This window comes from Triticum urartu, chromosome 4 (genome assembly GCF_003073215.2).
Source record: "Triticum urartu cultivar G1812 chromosome 4, Tu2.1, whole genome shotgun sequence".
NCBI classification, from domain to species: domain Eukaryota; kingdom Viridiplantae; phylum Streptophyta; class Magnoliopsida; order Poales; family Poaceae; genus Triticum; species Triticum urartu.
Genome location: NC_053025.1, coordinates 484477266 through 484497584, shown reverse-complemented (window position 1 = coordinate 484497584; position 20319 = coordinate 484477266). Strand labels below are relative to the sequence as shown.

General features: G+C 46.1%; 3 protein-coding genes and 1 long non-coding RNA gene across 4 annotated transcripts; 1 reads left to right on the top strand and 3 right to left on the bottom strand.

Annotated features, from left to right (window-relative positions):
* The first annotated feature begins 2582 nt into the window (after positions 1-2582).
* Positions 2583-6882, top strand: LOC125552178 (cytosolic enolase 3-like). The gene is made up of 11 exons (XM_048715659.1): positions 2583-3177; positions 3620-3691; positions 3785-3901; positions 4165-4245; positions 4585-4661; positions 4775-4878; positions 5532-5630; positions 5717-5802; positions 5865-5951; positions 6428-6625; positions 6769-6882. The coding sequence occupies exons 1-11, from the start codon at positions 2743-2745 to the stop codon at positions 6841-6843; spliced, it is 1431 nt and encodes a 476-aa protein (XP_048571616.1). The 5' UTR covers positions 2583-2742; the 3' UTR covers positions 6844-6882.
* Positions 6883-7401: 519 nt separating this feature from the next.
* On the bottom strand, positions 7402-9529 carry LOC125552179 (LIM domain-containing protein WLIM2a-like). Its single transcript, XM_048715660.1, has 5 exons — positions 9101-9529; positions 8673-8778; positions 8535-8572; positions 8349-8438; positions 7402-7851 (listed from the first exon to the last, which is right to left on the bottom strand). Exons 1-5 carry the CDS (start codon positions 9512-9514, stop codon positions 7603-7605), a joined length of 897 nt encoding a protein of 298 aa, XP_048571617.1. The 5' UTR covers positions 9515-9529; the 3' UTR covers positions 7402-7602.
* Positions 9530-10658: 1129 nt separating this feature from the next.
* On the bottom strand, positions 10659-19953 carry LOC125552181 (OVARIAN TUMOR DOMAIN-containing deubiquitinating enzyme 3-like). The gene is made up of 8 exons (XM_048715661.1): positions 19802-19953; positions 19603-19726; positions 19421-19511; positions 19256-19319; positions 12132-12237; positions 12001-12055; positions 11637-11690; positions 10659-11007 (listed from the first exon to the last, which is right to left on the bottom strand). Exons 1-8 carry the CDS (start codon positions 19827-19829, stop codon positions 10870-10872), a joined length of 660 nt encoding a protein of 219 aa, XP_048571618.1. The 5' UTR covers positions 19830-19953; the 3' UTR covers positions 10659-10869.
* Positions 13158-19249, bottom strand: LOC125552182. The gene is made up of 3 exons (XR_007303461.1): positions 15519-19249; positions 14669-14826; positions 13158-13906 (listed from the first exon to the last, which is right to left on the bottom strand). It is a non-coding gene; the product is annotated as an uncharacterized LOC125552182 (long non-coding RNA).
* Positions 19954-20319: the final 366 nt, after the last annotated feature.

Below are 20319 nucleotides of genomic sequence, written 5' to 3'. Positions count from 1 at the left end.
TGTCATAATGCTTTCGCTTACGGTCTACGAGGGTACGTGGACTACACTCTTCTCTCTCGTTGCTATGCATCACCATGATCTTGCGTGTGCGTATTAAATTTTTTGAAATTACTGCATTCCCCAATAGTAAGAGCATCTCCAACCGATCCCCAAAAAATTAGAGGACGATACGACCAAGTACCTTTTTTTAAAATGAAAGGGGTTGCCCCCCCTGTCGTTTCTAACCGATCCCCAATACTTAACTCCCTAAAAAAATCAATACAAATTCGGTGCAAATTTGGTTCAAACTACTACACCAAACTTGATTCGAAATATTTTACATAACTTGAATAAAGATTAGACTAGATTGCATAAAAACTTACTAAAACTACTCGCTAATCGCTCTCCCAGTCCGATTTGGTAAGCGCCGTGTCGTCGGAGTCATGGAGCAAAGGTCAATGACCTCCCTTGCCCCAGTCGCGTACTGCTTACATACAGTGCTCCGTCTCGACGTGCTCCGGGTATCTGTGGCGGAGCTCCGCCATGTATTCTTCGCCGGCTTGCTCCGCCTCGAGGCGCTCCCTAGCCTCCCGGTCTTCCCGCATCTCCTGTGCGGTGGCTAACCGGGGGTTGACGGGCGCCAACTATGACAGGCCGTTGGAGAAGTTCAGCTGGTTGTTGGCATCATGGAGGCGGACCGACATAATGTGGCATTCGTGCGCCTCCTTCACCGGGAGTGGGAGGAGCCAATCCAAATACTCTCGCGGGTCTTGCGGTCAGTGATATTTGCGTCCCACGTCCCCCACTGGTGCTGCCACACTCGAGGTAGTTCGGCTGCGACGGCAGCAACGGCGAGAGGCCAGGGGTGCGGGGTGCGTCGACGCGGAAGGATGAAGCGTCGTCGCAGGAGGAGGATGCGTCGCCGCGGCCACGGGCTCGGGACGGCATGGCGGCGTGGATCCACACTAGGGATGGACGGTGGGGAGTGACGGCGGCTGGATCCGGCCATTATCAGCGGCGGGGCGATGCGCGGGTGGAGATGGGGTGAGGGCGTCCCGGCGGCGTCAAACCCCTAACATTAAAGCTTAGCCTTAGAGCATCTCCAGCCGTTCGGCCCCCCAGGGCGCCAAAAAAGAGCGACCTAGGAATGAACTGGTGCTAGATTGGCCCCTGGGGCCGACTTCATTCCCAGTCGTCGGCCCACAGGTCGCCGTGGGTTCAGCGATATTCCGTTTAATTTTTTGCAAACTCGACGACTTTTGCACGAACTCGGCGATACTTCACTGAAATTTGTATAAAAAATAAAAAAAATGCAAACTACACCAAACTAATAAAAGCCTAGCCACTGTCGTCGCCTACATGCTGAGAAGCCTGGAGAAGCGGGTGTAGTCGCCGCCGTCGCCGCCGTCGTCGTCGTCGTCGCGCGCCTCGCCTGCGCTGCCGCCGTCCCTGCTGCAGCCCTGGCCGGGGTCGCCGACACGCGGCGGGGCGTTGGACGTCGTCCTCCTTGTCGCTGTCGAGGACGATGACACCGCTCTCCTCGCGGCTGCGGAGACGGGCCTGGAGCTCCAGGTACGCCCGCGCGCTGGCGGCGCACCTGCTCGCGAACGTAGTCCTCCTTCGCTCACTTGTGGGCGGTCGCGTCGTCGGGGCCACCATGTCGACGTGCTCCGGCACGGGGAGCAGCCCCAGCTCAGGCTTCGGCCGGACCAGGCGGAGGGAGCGCCTCGCCGGTGCCGGACCAGGCGGGGACGGCCGGGCACCGTCGTTGATGACGAGGGCGCCGCTGCGAGTGCGGCGCCCGAGCGGCGTCTCCTCCGGCTCGGGCTTGACGGGGCAAAGGGCCGGCGAGCCGGAGCCCGACGACGAGGACGACCCCGCCTTCATCCGCCGCGGCGTCCAGGAGCTGCCACGGCGAGAGAAGGATGACCGCAGCGGGTACTCGAGGCGCGGCACGTTGCCGGTCTCGATGTGGTCGAGGACGGCCTTGAGGGTGCGACCGGGCACGCCCCACCACTCGCGTCGCCCGTCGGCGTTGAGACGATCGCGGGGGATGACGTTGTTGGTGGAGGCAATCTGCTCCTCGCGGCGGCGCGCGAAGTACATGGACCACATGATGTGGCTGTCGGCGGCGTACCGCGATTCGTTCCGCTGCTCCTCCGACAGGGACGAGCGGATGCGGGCGATCTCGACCCGCCGCGCCGCCCCTTCGGACACATGTGGCACCGGGACGCCACCGCCGCTCAGCCTCCACGTCCCCGGCACCCGCATGTCTGAGGGCGCCGAGTATTCGGCCTCGTAGAGGAGGCGCGCCTCCGACTCTTGGAGGTGGCGACGGTCGAAGCCGTTCGCCGCGCCGCCGTCGCCTGGAAACCTCTCAGCCATCTGTTCGTCCGCGGGAAGGCGGGAAGATGGGGAGAGTGTAGCTTTTGTGTGCCGAAGTAGGGGAACTGAGAACTGCGCCGTCCACCGGCGGGGACGTCGCCTTTTATAGCCGAGCGAGGCCGGCGAGAGGCTGCATGCCGGGCAACGCATGACGGGTGAGGACGGGACGCGCGTCGCGACGCCTTTGTGCCGCCCGTCAGGCATCAATGTTCTGGTCTTACGCCCTTACCCCTCAAAAGAAAAAGGAAAAACCACAGCGTGCTGGTCTGGTCTTCTTCCTAGGCGCAATTCGTCACGATTCCTAACAAGCCGAGCAGAATCGCGGGCGCAGAGTGCCCGGAGAGGAGCGTGGTCAGTGGAGCAGACCACGCTGCAGCCATGTCGGTGCAGGAGTACCTAGAGAAGCACCTGCTCCCGCGCAAGATCGAGGAGGCCGTGAACGCGGCCGTCCGCGCCAAGGCCGCCGACCCGGTGCTCTTCATCTCCACCCACATGCGGCGGGCGGCGCCGGCCGTGATCACGCGGGTGTGCGCGCGGCAGATCCTGGACAGCCGCGGCGCCCCCGCGGTGGAGGTCGACCTGCACACCAACAAGGCCGTGCACCGCGCGTCCGCGGCAGGGCCGGGAGCCGCCGAGGGCGCCGCGGTCGACGCCACGAGGGGCGTCGAGAAGCGGAGGCTCCTCGCCAAGGCGGTCGCCGACTCGGTGCGGCTGATCAACGGCAAGGTGTCGGAGGCGCTCGTGGGGATGGATCCGCAGCAGCAGGCGCAGATCGACCAGGCCATCATGGACTTGGACAAGGCGCACCACAGGGTACATCGCCGAAACCCCGATTATTCCTTCTCTCATTCTGTACTGCTGATCTGTTCCTGCATTTCCAAGCTCTATTTGTGTAGATATGATAATGAATTACTCCGTATTATATGAGGATGTTGTTATGCTGTCTCTAGGTGTTTCCCCTAACCACATACTCCAATTGTGTGCTCTGCTACACGGTGGCAATATTGGGCACCGGCTAGCTTCATTTTAGGCTTCCCTGCTGGAAATAATGCTGTGCCATTTTCGATGGTTGTAATGAATACTAGTTTACTAGTATCTCAATTTTTTTTGTACCAAAACAAGAGTATCTCAATTTAGTACGATTGTGTAGTTCACAAAAGTTTCTGTGGATGTGCATTGTCCTCTCTGGTTGGAGGGCACCATGCAACACATCCTGCATACAAAGTAACTAATTAATTGTGACAACCATGTTCAGACTGAGGTTGGAGCGAATGCTATGCTGGCCGTATCAATTGCAGCTTGTAAAGCTGGTGCTGCTGAGAAAGAGGTATCACTTATATTCTTTATCTGGGTCTTAGGTGAAAATTGAATCTGTGACGATAACACAAATTCTTATAGTTGTTTGCCTATTTCTGTGCAGGTTCCGCTGTACAAGCATATAGCAGATCTTGTTGGTAAAAGCGCAACGACGCTTCCCGTCCCAGCAATTACAGTCATTAATGGTGGAACCCATGCTGGAAATAATCTTCCCATTCAAGTATTTCCACTTCACATTTAGGATTACCTTTTGTAATAAAATTTGCTTTGCAGACTGCTGAGAACACTCTTTTTCTTTTTTTGCAAATAGACTGCTAAGAACACTCTCTTAGGCTTTTCTATAAACCCCAAAACTTTGCAGAGTTTGAGATTGTTACTACCTTGTTTCTTACTGTAATATATGCTACATGTAGTTTGACATATCAATATACTGTATTTATTTTTTCTGCGTAGTACTTTGAAGTAAAGTTTACGTTTCTGTAGGAAATTAAGATCCTTCCAATCGGTGCCAAAAACTTTGAAGAAGCAATGCAGATGGGTTCAGAGACATATCATCATCTGAAGGTACCCTCCGTTTTAACAAACTGCTTCACAGATATACTTCGATAATAACACCGTGCACACTTTCTTGGCTATGTGCGTGTTGTCTAGTATTTGGACCAACCTGCTACCTTCCCATCAAACATTCTAGGAACATTGTGTTTCCACGAAAACTTAACGCCTTATGCTAGCTTGCCAACTCTCTTTTATGTCTTCTTATGGCACTGATTTTTCTCGGTGATTGCTACTAAGCCAAAACAGAGAAATTGCTTAAACATTGGCTGTCCAGCTGTTTGAAAGTTTTGTTTTTATAACGCAGTTCTGCACAGAAATATTTGCTGATTTTCACTAATGATTTGTTAGGATATTATATGGGAGAAGTATGGTTCAGACAGTTGCAACATTGGCGATGATGGTGGATTTGCTCCTAATATTTCCAGGCAAGTAAGGAATTGATTTTACTTTTTCCTGATGTGTTTTGTTTCTCAGTTTCCCTTTTGAGCACCTACATATGGATATTAACATACCATATCTATGTCTGGTGAATGTTCAGTATAACCGAAGGCTTGGATCTTGTCATTGCGGCAATAGATAGAGCTGGATATAATGGAAGGATCAAATTAGCAATTGATGCTGCTGCTACTGATTTTTGTGTAGGTAAGGATAAATCAGTGAAATCTCTATCATCCATATATCCTTAGCTGTTAACACCATGGTTTATATTCTCCTTTGAATAACATCTTGGGCATCTACATAACTACACCCAATAGAAAATGCAAGTAATGGCGTACATTTCACAGATAGTTCCATAGTGTTGCTGTGTTAGAAGGATGTGTTTTTAGTCTACTGTGTTTTCCAGCTTCTTCTTTGTGTTGCATCGTTGTTATTTTTACAGCTGCCATCGCTGCCTGTAACAGTGTAACTTGATATGCTAGGGCCAGTTAAAGCATACTATTGTGATCAGCATTTTCAATCAGGCACCATTTGACCAATCTCTTGCTATTTTACTGTTGTTATTATACTTTTTGGAAGTGTACGGCCTTGAAACATGGAAAACAATGAGTTTTTTCATTCAAGCTAGAAACAGTGAGCTTGAATAGCAGTCAGATGTACTCCCTCCGTCCTGAATTACTTGTCTTAGATTTGTCTAGATACCGTATCTAGACATGTTTTAGCGTTAGATACGTCCGTATCTAGTCAAATCCAAGACAAGTAATTTGGGACGGGGGTAATATATTGTCGGCTATTAACAATTAGTCTTACTATTTTCGCGAGTTAACTTCCCTGCTTCCTCATGCTTTTCTTTGCAGGAAAAAAATATGACCTGGAGTTCAAGTCTGCAAAGAAATCAGGGCAAAATTTCAAAACTGGGGACGATATGATTGAGATTTATAGTCAACTATGTTCAGGTATCACTTGTTTGTGGATTTACATATTCTGGGAGAAAAATCTTTTGACTTCATGAACCTTATATTTCCTCTTTTTTGTACACTAGAATACCCACTAGTCTCCATTGAACAGCCCTTCGACAAAGATGACTGGGAGCACTCGAAAAAGTTTACCACCCTAGAGCTATGTCAGGTACCTATTGTGCTTTTATTTTCTATTTTCTGTCAGGAGCTCATGCCATAATGCATTTGCAGGTTGTAGGAGACGACTTATTGATGTCAGATCCTGAACGCATTAAGCGGGCAGTAAATGAATATACTTGCGACGCTCTTACTCTCAAGGTAAGTCACAAATCATTCATTTGTTTATTGATGTTTATAAACTTGCTGCTTTGTGCAAGTTACTGGGCCCCCGAAGGCTAACAATACCAGACTCTGGAATTAGGCGTTTTTTAAGCTGGAACAAGCCACAATTGATTTTGACTAACCACAGCAATCTTTGTGCCTGGATACTCAGTGTGGTTCTTTGTTTGATTGAATGCCACTCCTTCCATTTTGTGCCTATTATTTTGCATGGCATGATTTGAGTTTAAGGGCATTTATTTACAGACAATGCAATGTAGTGCCTGAATTCACGAAGATGAGCAATTAATAGTTGAACTGATTGTAGGCACATAATGTTGCAAGAGCCACATGGTTGCACATGTAGTACTTGCCTCCTTGATTCTTCCTTGCTCTCTTGATTTCTGTAACTGTCCAGGGATTCTCTGTGTCATGTACCTTATTATGTGTTTCCTTTTCTTATCATGTGTATGTAGGCAAGTCAAGTGGGCACTGTCACTGAGGCCATAGAGGCTGTGAAACAGGCAAAGGATGCGCATTGGGGTGTGATGGTGTCACATAGGTCTGGGGACACGGATGATTCTTTCATCGCCGACCTGGCTGTCGGTGCAGCAGCTGGACAGATCAAAGCTGGTGCCCCCTGCCGTGGAGAGTGCCTCACGAAATACAATCAGGTTTCTGTTGAATGCTTGCTGCCTTTTATGTGGATACATGCACCAAAGTATTGGTCTGAAGTCATAGTACCATATGGTCATTCTAAACAGCTTCTTAATTTGTCTTGAATGGTTTTTGATGACTGTGTGCATTGTGTTTGCAGCTTCTAAGAATAGAGGAAGAACTTGGAGGCGAAGGGGTTTACGCTGGCGAAAATTGGAGAACTACCGCGGGCTGACTCGTGGCTCACTGGATTCCGTTGATGCGGTCCGGGGGGGGGGGGGGGGGGGGGGGGGGGGGGGGGGGGTTCTGTAGAAATGTGTTTTGTGCTGGCTCAGCAAAGGCAAGGAAAGAGGGTAGCTTAACAAACCGGGGAAACTTTCAGGCACACATTGGTTTCTTAGGTGCAGTGGCTGAACTGCTGGGACTTTACTTTTGATAGATGTTGAGCTATGCCTTTTTTCCCTTTTCATTTATATGTGGTATGGAATGGATCGTGCACAAGATACATGAATTTGAGAATGGGTTTGAAGGAGTAGAGTTTTTCATTTGTACAATATACACAGTTCCAATGCACTCCAAGTTTTGCGTTTAAAGTAGTTCAGATATAGTTAGTCCAAAGTGTTTGTTCTACTGAGAGCAGTTTGCGTGAGCTCAGCTTATTATAATATGGTAGAAATTGTGGAACAGTCGAGCAAATATCAAACCAGACAGCAAAATGGTGTGCTGAAGTATCGAAGCACTGAGGCACACAAAGAACTCCTTATATCAAGGAACAGAAAAAAGCACACAGTACTTGATGCACAACAATTTCTTCCGAAATGACATTCAACTCCATGGTTCAACAACGTGATCGAGCTAGCCACATATGGGGACACGAAATATAGTCCTGGTATCCCCAGAGCTAGAACACAGCACACAGCAGGTTACAATCGTAAAAAAAGAGGCGCTTTCCAAACTTTCGCCCTCAAAGCCCACTATGAAGATGGCAGCATAATCAGGAGGATTCAGCAGCCGCCGGAGCTGTTTGTGCCACCGCCTGTGCTGTTTGCGCCTCTGCTGCGCGCTTGACCGATGCGCACTTGATCAGATGGTTGTAGCTCCCCTTCTCCTTGAAAAGCTGGGAGAAATGGTGCTTGCAGTAGAGGATGCCTTCCAAGGCCGCGTAGTTGGACGGCGAGAGGGCGCAGCCTCCATGAGAGCATTTGAAGCAGGACTTGTGGTAGGACTTCTCTTCAACTGTCACCTGCAAGATTTAGTTTAACAACTAGGCATGAGTCATCTGCATGTTCTTGAGGCTTTAGGATATAACTGAAAAGGAAGTTGATGATTCAAGACAATTATGATGGAAGTTGGCTGCCTAAAAGGTACTACTCCCTCCGTTCGGAATTACTTGTCTCGAATATGGATGTATCTAGAACTAAAATACATCCAAATACATCCATTTCTGCGACAAGTAATTCCGAACGGAGGGAGTACCTCTGTTTCTAAATGTTAAACGATTTGGCAGTTCAAAGCATCTTATATTTAGGAACACAGAGTAAAGTGAAGGCTACACAACTATGTCCAATGTGCAAGTAAATTAACCCCTTGTGTTGAATTGCAAAAGGGTCAATCCGACAGTTTTCACATTCTGAAACATCAATTGTTTCGTGAAATGACAAAATTCTGAGACATCTAAGCGAGCTATGCTGACGCCTAGATCACAAAACAAAACAAATATGGTATACTCGGTGATATTACCTTCTCAAGAGGGTATGCTGTTTTACCACAAGTGGCGCACTTGTCCTGCGTTCCCGAAAACATGCCCGCAGCTTTGCTTGGCGATCTGGTCTGAAACAGCACATTCCACATAAGACTAACCGAATCGCAGGGCAGCAAAGAGACAAGACACATATAGATACATGCACCCTATATGGGAGTACATACCAGCTCAGGAGTCAACTTCTCCGTCGCAGATTTCGCGGCTGAAGGAAACAAAGCCAAGGATCAGGACACATTTGATAAAGAAAACAGTAACGACTTGTGCCATGCTTGCAGATTACTTAGTATTGAATGGAAACCTACGGGATTGTGACTGGAAGCTCTTGTTGTAGCTCCCGGTCTCCTTGAACAGCTGCGCGAAATGGGGCTTGCAGTAGGGCACTCCTTCAAAGGAGGAGTAGCTGCTAAACTGTCAAACAGCAAAACAAGATATCCAGACAGATTGTTATTTCTCTTGGTCTTGTTCTTACCAAAGGCAGAGAATGCGAATTGGACAAAGCCGCGATGATCCCCTATCCTTCCTAGACACAAGATTCTGACACGAAATTCAAGCGCCAGATCCGTGCGGCGGAGCAGTCCGCAGATCTGGCATCGCATTTCATTCTACAGATCCATGGACCGTTGACATCCATCCGTCGATCTTTTTCTCTCGCTGTCTCCCGGAACTAGAACAAGAACAAGACGGCTGGAGGTGGTAGAAAGATAAGAGAGCGGGAGGGGAGATGACATACGGAGAGGGTGGACTTGCAGTGGTGGCACTTGAAGCAGGCGCGGTGGAAGACGGCGCCGTCGGTGGAGAGCTGGTCCATGGGGTACACCGTCTTGGTGCACACCTTGCACTTCTGCTGCGTCCCGCTGAACATGGTCGCCGTCGCCGCCGCCGCCGCCGATCTGATCTCGGCCTGCGCGCGCCTGATGCGACGATGTGACGAGCACCCCACGAGCGCCCCAATGGCCGCGCTTATATACGCGGCAGCGGATGGATGGATGGAATGAATTATGGCGGCCTCTCGAGGTGGGCGGCTCGATCGGGCCGGCTCACAGTTGCCGCGGCGGAAAGAAAAAGGCAACGCACAAACGAAGGAAGCGAAGGGGGGAAAGAGAGATGAGATGCGGGTGAGGGGCCGCGCTAGTGCTCTGCTCATTAACGAATACGCAATTAATTATTACAGCCTTTCGTGCGAACGTGGCTCCGGCTGCGCGGCTGCCGGTGGGCCCGGGAGTACGCGGGGTCCGGCTGCCAGTGGCTGTGCGGTTGGTGGCAGCCACACGAGAACGGAGCTCTGACCGGCGCGAGAAGTGCCGCAGAAGCAACGGCTACGACTACGGGTATTCGCGTCGTTGCGTGGGGCCCGGCGGTCAGCCCCCCTGCGACGGGGAGAGGTGAGAGATGTTCTCTTGGGCAATTTGTTGCTTTTATTATTATTATTATTGGTTATTATTTTGATTGAAGCTGGAATGTGTATGTATGTAGGGGGCGATATTAATTGGTGCCGCAGCGGTGCGGCCCACGTCGGCCAGCTCTTTCCCTGCTGCCTCGTCGGACCACTCTGCTTGTTCGCATGCTTACATCTTTGCAAACAAACAGCGCACTGCTACGTATTTTATTGCGGTGCGAGAGGGCAAGGCCGTGTTTTTGTTGCATGCACAGGCTAAGCTCGGCCTACCCCGCCTAAACGGAAGAGGCTGAGGCGTGGGGCCGGGCCGTTTAGGCGAGTGGGCCGGTGCCAGCTGCGCAAGCACGCACGGGGGCGGTCTAGCTTAGCAAACGGATTACTTTTGCTCATTTATTTGCTCCTGCGTGGCCTGTCTGTGCTTACACGATATACGGGCAGGCCACAGCTCAATTTCGTAACGCCCGGTTCAAGCGTGGTTAGGAGCGTACTGGAATGTGCCCGTAATAGCCACCAAATTTGCTCACTGGACCAGTGGACCGGACGGTACCCCTAATATGCTGAGCTGATACCAAACACGCCCGTACAGCTCATCCAAGGAAGACATCATTCCGGTCAGCAGTGCGTTGCAAAATCATATACGAGTATACCTAATAACCATCACGTACTCACATAATGATTGGGTTTGAAGCAAGTCCCGTCGTCAACCACCGAGTGCGAGTGCGACCAACGCACCATTATTCTGCCCGGCACCAACCGGAAACGCAATCAACAACTCCACGGCACCGCGCCAACCAACCAACCAAATCACTGCCAAAACAGCACTGGCCTCTGCACCATGCAGCTGTGCGCATAGTTAGCTCGTGTGGCGCTGTCATCAGGTTAGTGCCAATTCTTCTAGCCCCAAATCCATAAATTCCCCAAATGCCCATCACTGTGATCGACGAAACAGCGGTTATAGCATCATAACTGACAAACAGGAGCTTAATTAGCAGGATCGAAGGATGTAACCATGGAAAGAAAACGGGGATTTGTGTATGCGCCACAGATGGGCGGTGGCTGCCGGTATTCTGATGCTTGGTCGGGGCATATCTCATGTGCCCATTTTATATCAGCAAATCGTAATGGTTCTTCCCACTGTATAACAGTCTCACCGGCACCCTTTTCTTCCCCTCTTTAGAGTCTTTGGTAAACTCCAACCCGTACTCGGCAATTGGGATAAACCCGTTGCCCCGCCCGCGGTACTGTTGCACAAAAGAAAATGGTAGGTTTAGTTCGAGATGGAGTGAGGAAGCATAACATACAAGGCCATCAAAGCAGAACGCTCAAAACATGATTGCGGTGAAACAGATAAAATGGTGCGATAATCCACACAGTATTTCCATTTTGAAGACAAGTTCAATTTAAACATCAAAAAAACGCAAAAGGAAAGGTATTCACCAATCTTTCAAACAGTTTGATTTGCACTTCGCAAAATGCAGTTTCAGTTTTCAACACCATTCTCAAGGAAACTTTAGGCAGATTGTCTAGTTCCAACCGGACCTTTATTTTTTTTGTTATTGAATTACCAGGAAATTTGGCTACATATTATCAATTGCTAGTACACGTGCCTTCCGATTTGATCAACTTTTATCATAATACGTACGATGCAATGCCCATAGTGATGATGACGGTGTTCTTAAAGTCACTATTCTACCAAAACCCCTTGTTCAGTTTTTCTCTCTTATCAGTTGGAACAACTATTCCATTGATTTGTTATGAGAATCGCTTCCATCATGTCACAACCATATTATTAAATATAGATGAAGTTTTATTATCCTTCTCCACTCTGCACACATATAGATTCATCATCACCTAGGGCGGTTGAATTTACCTCACGCTCCGGAATGTAAATAATGATTGGTTGCCGGCACAGTCTAGACAAAACCTGGAAAGAGGAGATCCCAGATGAAAATCTTATGTGAATGAGCCATGTATACAGATATAACAATTTAAGCAACAAATACAATATCAATCTACTCAGAAAAGGATGGCCTACTTTAGAACATCCAGAAGTTAAACAAAAGTATATCTTTGACTTTATCACGCTAATAAAGAAGAATGATGCATGAACTGTACTACTTAAAACATAAAATGACTGGTACGTGCAAGTCGGATGTTCTCCAGATGTAATTTGTCGAATAACTGATGCCTACATCAACTATGCATGTTAACTTCTATAACCATCAAATCCATACCAAGAGTTCTGACTCTCCACCCCAGAAATCAGGTCGCCTTATCCTTTGGCAGTAGCTACAACAGCAGGCATAGCCGTTAGCATCTCTAAGTTAATGACATCGAAGTAAATAAAAAGCTATGGGAACCTAACCGTTTCAAAGATTCATCCACTGTAATAGCTATAATCGCCTCTTCATACTTTTGACGCTCGGTTTGGTTATCACATATAACCTCTTTCACTGCCAGCCGTAGGTCGTCTAGGAAATTGAAGATAAATTCCATCATAAAAATATATTTCAAGAATAATCTGTCTTTCAATGGAGACATGGTAATAATTATACTATATGGCCAGCTCCAAGGCTGAGTGATGGATACTCTCAGGTTTATCAGGATGGGGCAGTTGTAAAGAATGTGCAATGTAAACTCAAAAGAAAAACGTACAGCTCTTCTTCACATATCCCTGGCCACAGGATAAGCTTTTGAGTGTTCCATATCTTCGTACAGGGAGCCTCTTCAAAATATTTCCTATCACTATCTCTTCATGCTCCAGTGGACTCTTCATTTTTCACTCTCCATATTCCACTATTCTATATTTTATTGATATCATATAAACAACAATATACTTGTAACTGCTATGATTTCAACGGCTGTGGACCTAACGACTATTTTTCTGATGGGTATATTTGTAATGGCTACGTTTTTCTGGTCTATACATATGCAAAGTCATTCGCTCTTCCTGATTGTTACTCCTCTACAGCATAGCAATGAGTCCTTGCTAGTTACTGAAGCAAAGTCTCTTGGATTCATCGTCATCACATGACGGCAATGGACTTATTTTTACTACATACCCAGCACATAATATCTGCTTTTGAATGTTCCACGCCATGGCGGTTATGTACCTAAACTATGTAATTCGTCCTATTAGAGAAATAGAGCTTTTTAGACTATACAAAGACTACTTTCCAGATTCTCCTACCGAAACCTAACTACTCCCTCAATTCCATAATACTTGCCGTGGTTTTAGTTCAAATTTGAACAACAACCATGACAAGTATTATGGAACAGAGGGAGTACATTTCAGTGTTCATCTACTTTTCTTCTCCTTTTTTGGTTAATACTCTTGGCTAGAGCTCATTCTTATTTTTCGCATAGGTTTCGAATGACGGGAATTTAGATCTTTTGCCCCACTTTACTTCTCCATTAGATAATCCCCCCCCCCCCCCCCCGCGCCCCCTGAGAAGCTTGCCGGGTGGGCCAGGGCCACTGGTCATTGAAACAACCCTGGGGCAAATCATCTAAAACCCCCTCGCATGACTTCTCTATTTTTTGGCATAGTGCAAATTGTACAAGATCATGACGACTATTTTGTACAGAAAAGAGATAGAGCTGGACATCTTGGGTTATATTCTACAGAGAAGCTTACAGTAGCATTTCAGAATGCTAATGTATGACATAGCAACGAATGCTTCAGATGGTTATGTTCGGATTGAAGAAAGTATTGCTATAAAGTCTTACAATTTGTAAAAACTATTGTTGAAGTCCCTGAGGATGAGTATGTGAGATCTTCAAATGAGAATTGTACTGCTGAATGGCTAGCGATTGTAGAACAAAAGGGGGGGGGGGGGGGGGGCAGAATGCTAAATAGCATAGGTTGCATGCATTAGAAATGGAAAATTGTCTACCAGCACGGCAAAAATTCTCTTTACTCTGCAATTGCAAAACATCATTTTCATTTCAACATCTCAAATACTCACCTCCGAAGACTTCTGCAATAGCTTTCTCAAACATTTTAGGACACTAACAGTACTTACTCCGATCCCAACATAATCATCCGTAGCATCAGGTTACTCCATTAGTTAGCATTCTAAATGTTGGGGTAATCTTCTGTTAAAAAGATAACCCAACATGTCCACATCCATCACTTTTCTACACAAAATAGTCATCATTGCCTTCTATAGCATACACTAGTCAAAAAATAAACATGAACCGCAGACAAGAAATTAAACAAAAAGGCGAACAAAAACTTATCTACTAACAACAAACCTATTGCGGTGAATCACTTGGCATATATAAATGGTTCTAGGCATAGAATTGAGCAATCAAATATTCAAATGATAATATTGATTGTGTGCTTGGTTTGATGTAAAAATAAGTTCATCGTCATCATCGGACAACGAAGAATCCAAGAGACATTGCATGAGTAAGCTACGACCACTCATTGTGATGTGGTAGAGGAGGAGTAACTACAAAAAGGCAAATAACTTTGCATATATAGACTAATATAACCATTACAAATGTAACCGTCCAAAAATAACCGTTACAAATATAACCATTGAAATTACAGCGATTACACATATGGTCATTAAAAGTATATTGTTATTTACATCATATCAATAAAATGTAATTCCTTCGGTTCATGAAAAAAAGTGACATTTTGGACAGTTTTCAAAACATAATTCTGAGCACTAGTTTCTTCTGTAGCATATTATAGCACCTAGTAAAATTATACTAGTATTTTAAAATTATTTTTTGACACAAATCGGTACATTTGATTCTCAAGTTCCCAACCTAATTACTGAAACAATATAAGCGATCAAAGAGGTATCTCCAAAATATCACTTTTCTTTGAACTGGAGTGAGTGAGGAATACAAAGGGTGGAAGAGCATTTTTTGGGCGGAGAGGCTCACCATACAGACATGGCTCAACATAGCAATGAGCTGTCACTACTTACTGAAGTGATATCTCCTGGATTCATCGTCGTCATGATGGCAAAGTACTTATTCTTACTACATATCCAGCACATAATATCAGCTTTTGAATGTTCCACGCCAAGGCGGTTCTGTGCCTAAACATAGGTAATTCGTCCTATTAGAGAAATAGTATTTTAGACTATACAAAAACTACTTTCCAGATGCTCCTACCAACAAGCCAACTATATTTCAGTGCAGGTTTGTTATTGGTCCATCTATTTCTGTTCTCCTTTTTTTTGTTAATACTCTTGGCTAGACCTCATTCTTATTTTTCGCATAGGTTTAGAATGACTTCTCTATTTTTTTGGCACAGTGCACATTGTATAAAATCATGACGACTATTTTGTACAGAAAAGAGATAGAGCTGGACATCTTGGGCTATACTCTATGGAGAAGATTACCATAGCATTACAGAATGCTAATGTATGACGTAGCAAAGAATGCTACAGATAGTTATGTTTGGATTGAAGAAAGTGTTGCTATGAAGTCTTACGATTTGTGAAAAACTATTGTTGAAGTCTCCAGGGATGACTATTTGAGATCGTCAAAGGAGAATTTTACTGCTGGATGACTAGCAATAGGAGAAAAAAAGGTGTTTTCCCAGAATGCTAAGTAGCATAGATTGCATGCATTCGAAGTGGAAAGTTGTCCAGCAGCATGGCAAAATTTCTCTTTACTCTCCAGTTGCAAAACATCATATTTCATTTCAACATCTCAAATACTCTCCTCCAAAGACTTCTGCAATAGCTTTCTCAAACATTTTAAGGCACTCTATAACAGTACTTACTCCAATCCGAAATCATCCGCAGCACCGGGTGCTACTCCATTAGTTAGTATTTTAAATGTTGGGGTAATCTTCTGTAAAAAAAAAAAGATAGCCCAAGATGTCCACAGCCATCAGTTCTCTACACGAAGGTGTCATCATTGCCTTCTACAGCATACACTATGTCAAAAGTTAGAGAACAAGTCATTCTAAACCTGGACGTAAAATAAACATGAGCCATAGACAAGAAATTAAACAAAAAAAGCAAACACAAACATATCGACTAACAACAAACCTGTTGCGATGAATCACTTAGCGTATACTAATGGATCTTGGCATAGTGTGTATTCAAACGATAATATTCATTGTGTGCTTGGGTTGATGTAAGAATAAGTTCCTTGCCATCATCAGACAACGAAGTATCCAAGAGACATTGCATGAGTAAGCTGCGACCACTAATTGTGATGTGGTAGAGGAACAACCATAAAAAGGCAAATAGCTTTGCATGTATAGCCTAATATAACCATTACAAATGCATCCGTCCAAAAATAGCCGTTACAAATATAGTCATTGAAACATATGGCCATTAAAAGAATATTGCTATTTATATCATATCGATAAAATATAATTCCTCCGGCAGAGGCGGAGCCAGCATGTAGGTGTTGGGTTCAACTGAACCCAACGATTTTCTCACGCACGTATATGTAGACACGTAGTCACTTTGATGAACCCAGTACGAATGCACGGTTGAACCCAGCAAAGCTAGAACGCACGAGCGGGAAGCCTCTTGGCCCATTAATGTTTCATAACTTGAATAGCCCAACCAAAAGTCAATATTTCTCAAAAACAAAAGAAGCCCATGAGTAAATGTGATCCATCAGTGCCATCCACGAAGCAGGCTGGACCGCCGATCAATCGATTCCATGTCATGTACGCAACATAATTATCTAAAAAAGATTACACAACACACCGCACGCAGCCCGACTCGACAACTTCCTAGGTTTCTCTTGTTAGCCCATGGCGACCCCGACCGCCAACGCCCAGTGGCAAGCCAAGAAGCCGTCGACAGCGGCCGGCAATTGAAGTACACCAGATTGAAGGTAATGAGATCGATCACATCGTTCCGCTTGTGCATGCCTTGTAACCTATTAAGTACGAAATTAACCTTTGCCCTAATTTTCTAACTGCTTTTCCTTTAAACTTTGATTGATCTAGGATTCCAGGCTATGGAATGATATTTGTCAAATAGAAATTGATCATCGGATTCATACAGTGATGTAGGCACTTTAAGCCCACACACCAGATGTAGATGTGATATTGTTCACGACGCAACGAGTGTGAAAAAGAGTGACCTCACCAATGCCTTCCTCCTCCATCAACATTTTCCTGCTCGCCTCCGCAGACGATATTGCAAATTGAATCGCCGTGACTAACCTTAGCTCTGATACCACTTGATAAGGCAAGGACTAACCAGACGTTATTTTGTGCTTTTAGATGGCCCGACCTTTCACGGCGATGCAAGATCAGCAGTTCTTTTCCCGTGTTCCTCCTCGTAACCTCCAATAACAATCTCTACCGGCACACGATCAGTACACGAACAAAGATAATGACCCCCTCGGATCAGCACGTAGGCGTCGATGTGATGATCAACCCTTCGTCGCTAATATATTCCCTCAAAGGAAAATCACAGAAAATACTCAAGATTGGATCGCCCAAAAACTGGACGTTTTCTGAACCTTGTTCATAACTCACAAATAAACTCAAAACTGCCCCCTTTACATTGGCCGAAGCCAGCCGTTTATATGGCTTGACTCTCGTACACTTGAAGGTAAGAAGATCTGGACTCTAAACAGAATAATCTAATTAACAACTAAATCCTAACAGAAGACCACCTCACATTCGTACCAACTAGTGGACGCAACAACTCCAAAAGATAATATATCTTCTTTTTGTACGTGGACTACAAGAGATACCTAATTAAATTGCATCCATCATTCTACCATGCAAACAAATATCGATCGAGCCGATTCGTATCCAATCAGGAGGCGTACGGAACGTTGGTTTTACCTCTTCTGGTTCTCGTATAACTCTACGGTCACACAATTTATGTTCACGTATTGCACTCAGGTCCATGTGATTAGGTTCCAAATTGCATGCTCGATCAGCCACGGCCACAAACTCAGGTCCGCATACCATCCGCATCTTTCCATCTCTGCCTCGCCGTAGTTTCAGCTGATGAACTCCTCTAGCTTTCTCGTCAACAATGTCGTGGATGCATGTTTTCTTTAATACGCTGGATGTTACCATGGTCGTACCAATGGCTTGCTGCAAATAATCTTCCAGAGCCTTCTATTCAGAGAAATTAATTCATATGATCTCCCAGAGCCTTTTATGCAGAAAGTAATTAAATTTTAGGATGATGAAATATCGGAAGGGGCCACTATGAAATGTGAGTGAATTTACATTCTTTCGCTAGATGGCAGTTTACTTTAAACTTGTCAAACGAATGTGTTTTTTTAATCTTTTCCGGAGGATGAAAAGTTGACCCTGAGGCTACGAGGTTATTTTGGTTAGACAAGCGGTCTTATACAACTGGTACATCTTGCACTTTTAAGCTTTTTAATGTAATTACCATATGTGATTATTGGTGTCATATTTCTATTTGTTAGGATATCTTAAGTATTGTATTCTTGTTGTTCAATGGTGTGGAAATGTACTTTACACTTAATTAACTCGTACCCAAACCGCACAATGAACTAACGAGTGAACCCATTGGCCAAATTTTCTGGCTCCGCCCCTGTCCTCCCGTTCAAGGAAAGGTGACATTTTGGACAGTGACATGACCATCAAAATATAATTCTGAGCACTATTTTCTACTTTAAAATTATGGTATCTTAAAAATAGTTTCCGACACAAATCTGTACATCTGATTCTCAAGTTTCCAACCTAAATACTGAAACAACATCAGCGGTCAAATAGGTATGTCCAAAACATCACTTTTTTTGTAAACTGGAGTGAGAAAGAGTGTGGAATACAAAGGACGGAAAATGGAGGGTATGTCAGAGCGTGAAGAAATACGAAGAGGATTTTTTTTCCAGAGAGGCTCACCATACGGAGATATGGAGATCGGTATATAGACGTTCGGTTGGAGATGCTCTGAGGAGTAGGTGTAGGGAACATGCGATGCATTTTTTTTATGTTCAATGACTGAAAAATGTTCGACTCTTTTTCATGCATACCTGGCCATAATCGTCTGGAGTCTAGAGTGGCGGGGTCTATCTTTGAGTGTAACAATTACACCCGAATTGACTTCCAGGTCTATGACCTAGCAACACATTTGAATCTATCTACCATGTACCGCAACTCCTCTTACATGTTTTTGTTGACAATGATACCACTATTTAGCGGATGTTCTATTTTGTGAATACAGCTTTCGTTGTTAAAGTGGGAGCGCCTTCTCATAATATGACTGTAATCATATTTATTTGGTGGAAAGAAACAGGGATTTGGTTTGTAAATTCACATCTAAAGACAAATTCTCCCCAGGGTAAAAGATGTTATTAATATGTAACGAAACCTAGACTAAAGCCCTAGAAGACCTACACATAGGGAAAACTATCTCCATACTGACCCCCAAAAAAGTTTGACTACTTAAGGCTACACAAAGGGAAAGTAAAGTAATTCTCACACAAACAAAAGAAAGTAAAGTATAATAGTATTGCGGAAGATACATCCATGAGCCAGGCATAATATCGGACTACCTGCATCTTGTACCTCCTCCCTTGGGGTCAATGGAATTCCCCTAGTCTTTGCCATTCCCTTAGCCTACAAAGAAACACACCAGGATTCAAGAGGGACGGAAGACCATATTCTGAACTCTGAAGCATGCGCAAAATCCAGCAGAAAGAGATGATTCTGCGACTTACCAAGGCTCGAAACATGCAGCGGCCATCGCCGGTGACTCTCTGGACCCCGTAGTGCTCCACCTTGTTCAACGCCGCCGACCACCCGCCCCTCCTGGACCGGGAACACCAGTTCTTGTAACTCAGCTCCGCCGGCACTTCAATCGAGTCAGGCATAAATGGAGACGGAGAAGAAGCGCACGTACAGCGAGGAGCCAATCCTGGCGAAGCAGTGGAGGCGAGGCCAAACCGGCGGCGCGGGAGCAGGCGCGGGGTCCTCGAGGAGCTCGAACCTGGCCGTGCCCTCCCCGAGCCGCGCAAGAAGCGTGGCTGCGATAACAACGGCCACCGAATCAGAGATGCGCGTGAGGACTGGTACTGGGGAGTAGAGTATGCACCACCTACCATTGGACGGCCGCGCCGGTGGCGCCATTGGCTGCAATCTGGAAGACCGGAAGCGGCACCGGAGGAGCGGAGGAGAGCCGAATGTAGGAGAAAGGGATAAGGAAGCCGGCTTACGGCCCAGCCCAACCTCCAACAGGATGCGGTCGGCCGGGGTAAGAAGCCTGCTGACGGCCCAGCCCAGCCTTCAACAGGGGCTTTGGGCTTTTTGTTTGGACAGAGAAGGAATCGGTAATCATTGGATTTCTCAAGATTTTATTCACGCATTTGAGCAGAACGTATTAACGTTCTGTTGCCTGTTCCCCTCCTGTTAGGGTTTCGTTTTCCTCTCGGCGACTCCCCGAGCCGCCGTTGAGACTATCCTATCCCCTCGCCGATCTTCCTCTGGTTCCCAGCCAGGCTTGGACTGATTAAGGGGCGATCTTGCATCGCTGCCCGGTCTTGGCCTTGGTAGGGTTTCAGGAGTCAGAGAAGGCAGATAGGGTTCCGTCAAACCTGGTGATCGCTGTTTCGTCAGGTTA

Bases quoted from the DNA above. Each gene is read 5' to 3' on its own strand.
- LOC125552181 (XM_048715661.1), bottom strand. From the start codon at position 19,829: ATGGCGCCACCGGCGCGGCCGTCCAATG. The intron at 19,320-19,420 runs GTAAGTCGCAGA...GTTTCTTTGTAG, and splicing joins GCTGCATGTTTCGAGCCTTG to GCTAAGGGAATGGCAAAGAC. The intron at 11,691-12,000 runs GTATGGATTTGA...TCCTCTTTCCAG, and splicing joins GTGGAGAGTCAGAACTCTTG to GTTTTGTCTAGACTGTGCCG.
- LOC125552179 (XM_048715660.1), bottom strand. From the start codon at position 9,514: ATGAGCAGAGCACTAGCGCGGCCCCTCACCCGCATCTCATCTCTCTTT. The intron at 8,573-8,672 runs GTAGGTTTCCAT...TGTTTCCTTCAG, and splicing joins GAGCTTCCAGTCACAATCCC to CCGCGAAATCTGCGACGGAG. The intron at 8,439-8,534 runs GTATGTACTCCC...GTGCTGTTTCAG, and splicing joins AGAAGTTGACTCCTGAGCTG to ACCAGATCGCCAAGCAAAGC.
- LOC125552178 (XM_048715659.1), top strand. From the start codon at position 2,743: ATGTCGGTGCAGGAGTACCTAGAGAAGCACCTGCTCCCGCGCAAGATC. The intron at 3,178-3,619 runs GTACATCGCCGA...AACCATGTTCAG, and splicing joins TGGACAAGGCGCACCACAGG to ACTGAGGTTGGAGCGAATGC. The intron at 4,879-5,531 runs GTAAGGATAAAT...TTTTCTTTGCAG, and splicing joins TGCTACTGATTTTTGTGTAG to GAAAAAAATATGACCTGGAG.